Source organism: Echinops telfairi, unplaced genomic scaffold (assembly GCF_000313985.2).
Source record: "Echinops telfairi isolate 266 unplaced genomic scaffold, ASM31398v2 ScPeMD7_7469;HRSCAF=8507_1, whole genome shotgun sequence".
Taxonomy (NCBI): Eukaryota; Metazoa; Chordata; class Mammalia; order Afrosoricida; family Tenrecidae; genus Echinops; species Echinops telfairi.
The window spans coordinates 107164924-107166622 of record NW_022111373.1 but is presented as its reverse complement, the minus strand read 5'-3'; the positions used below and the strand labels follow the sequence as shown (position 1 = coordinate 107166622).

At 37.8% G+C, this 1699-nt stretch overlaps 1 protein-coding gene across 1 annotated transcript in view; it reads right to left on the bottom strand.

The window, feature by feature from the left end:
• Positions 1-1699, bottom strand: part of HMGCS1 (3-hydroxy-3-methylglutaryl-CoA synthase 1) — a gene marked incomplete at its 5' end in the record, with an annotated part of 11087 nt that overhangs the window by 6868 nt on the left and 2520 nt on the right. Inside the window, one exon of the mRNA XM_004703633.3 lies at positions 305-470. Coding sequence (XP_004703690.2) covers positions 305-470 — 166 coding nt within the window. The remainder of the gene's footprint in view (positions 1-304; positions 471-1699) is intronic.

The following is a 1699-nucleotide window of genomic DNA, read 5'->3' as shown; positions in this document are numbered from 1 at the left end:
GCGTGGAGAAGATGTTTTAGTAACTATGGCCACGTATAAAGTCATATATATACATAATCATGCTGGCAGTGGGAATAGAGCTGGAAGGAGTAAGTAGAAAAGTTGATCTGTGTAAAAGTGACTGGAGAAGTAGTGCCAGGAGGCCGCGCCTTTCTGGAGCTCAGTTTCTTTATGGAGGAGATAAAGGAGTTAGACTAGATGACCTCTAAGAGCCTTTCACACGAATAAATCTCTGAAATCTATACAAATAATTTCACAGATATCAAAAACAAACCAAACCAAAAAGTACAACAGATCCTCTTACCCAAAGGCTTCTAGGCCACTATAGACACTATTTTTATCTCTGTTCTGGTCATTCAGAAAGTCATTCAACAGCATCCGAGCTAGAGATTTCTGAACCAGTTTGCAATATGGTGAGTGGAAGATCATGAAGCCAAAGTCATTCAAAGTGAAATCTTTATCATTTCCCTCTGAAAGAGAAGACCAAGAAGAAGGTCAAATTTATACATGCCACTAATTTTGAAAGTTAGATTTTGGCTTAGGGCGTTCTTATATCTTTCAACAGCCTAAAATGGAGAAGCATCCAGAAATATACTGTATAACAGCATCCCTGGTTTAAATTGTATATAAAAAAGACAATCAAGGGATGAAATCATATATACAGCTGAGAGGTTTTTCAAACTTAAGAATCATAATCAAGTAGTGGATGATGTAATCAATGTAATGAGTAAGGACCAGCTTTATTTTTAAATAATCTTTAAAAAACACAATAGAATAACTTACAGAGTAAATATGTAATTTCATTACCTTTTTGTTTCAGCTTAGCATACATTTGCAAAATTAAAAGTCACTTTGTATGAATCCTAAATGCAATGTAGCTATGGAATATACACAATTAACATATTTTACATACTGCAAACCTGGCTCCTAATCTATAGCCATTATGCAATTAAATATTGTTTTTTATTTAATTTTTTATCATTAAAAAATCATTTTATTGAGGGCTCGTACAACTCATCACAATCCATGCATCCATGCAATGTGTCAAGCTCATTTGTACATTTTTTGCTATCATCATTCTCAAAACATTTTTTCTACTTGAGCCCTTGGTATCTGCTCATTTTTTCCCTCCCTCCCTTACCCTCCCCTCCCTCATGAACCCTTGATAATTTATAATTATTATTTTTCATGTCTTACACTGTTCGATGTCTCCCTTCACCCACTTTTCTGTTGTCTGTTCCCCAGGGAGGGGGTTATATGTAGATCCTTGCCATCAGTTTCCCCTTTCTATCCCACCTTCCCATTATCACCACTCTCACCACTGGTAATGAAGGGATCATCTGTCCTGGATTTCCTGTTTCCAGCTCTTATCTGTACCAGTGTGCATCCTCTGATCTAGCTGGATTTTTAGGTAGAACTGGGATACTGATAGTGGGGGGAGGAAGCATTAAAGAACTAGAGGAAAGTTGTATGTTTCATCATTGCTATGCTGCACCCTAACTAACTCGTCTCCTTCCCACGAACCCTCTATAAGGGGATGTCAGGTTGCCTACAGATGGGCTTTGGGTCTCCACTCTGCACTCCCCCTCATTCACAATATGATTTTTTGTTGTTGTTGTTCTTTAATGCCCGATACCTGATCCCATCGATACCTCTTGATCACACAGGCTGGTATGCTTCTTCCATGTGGGCTTTGTTG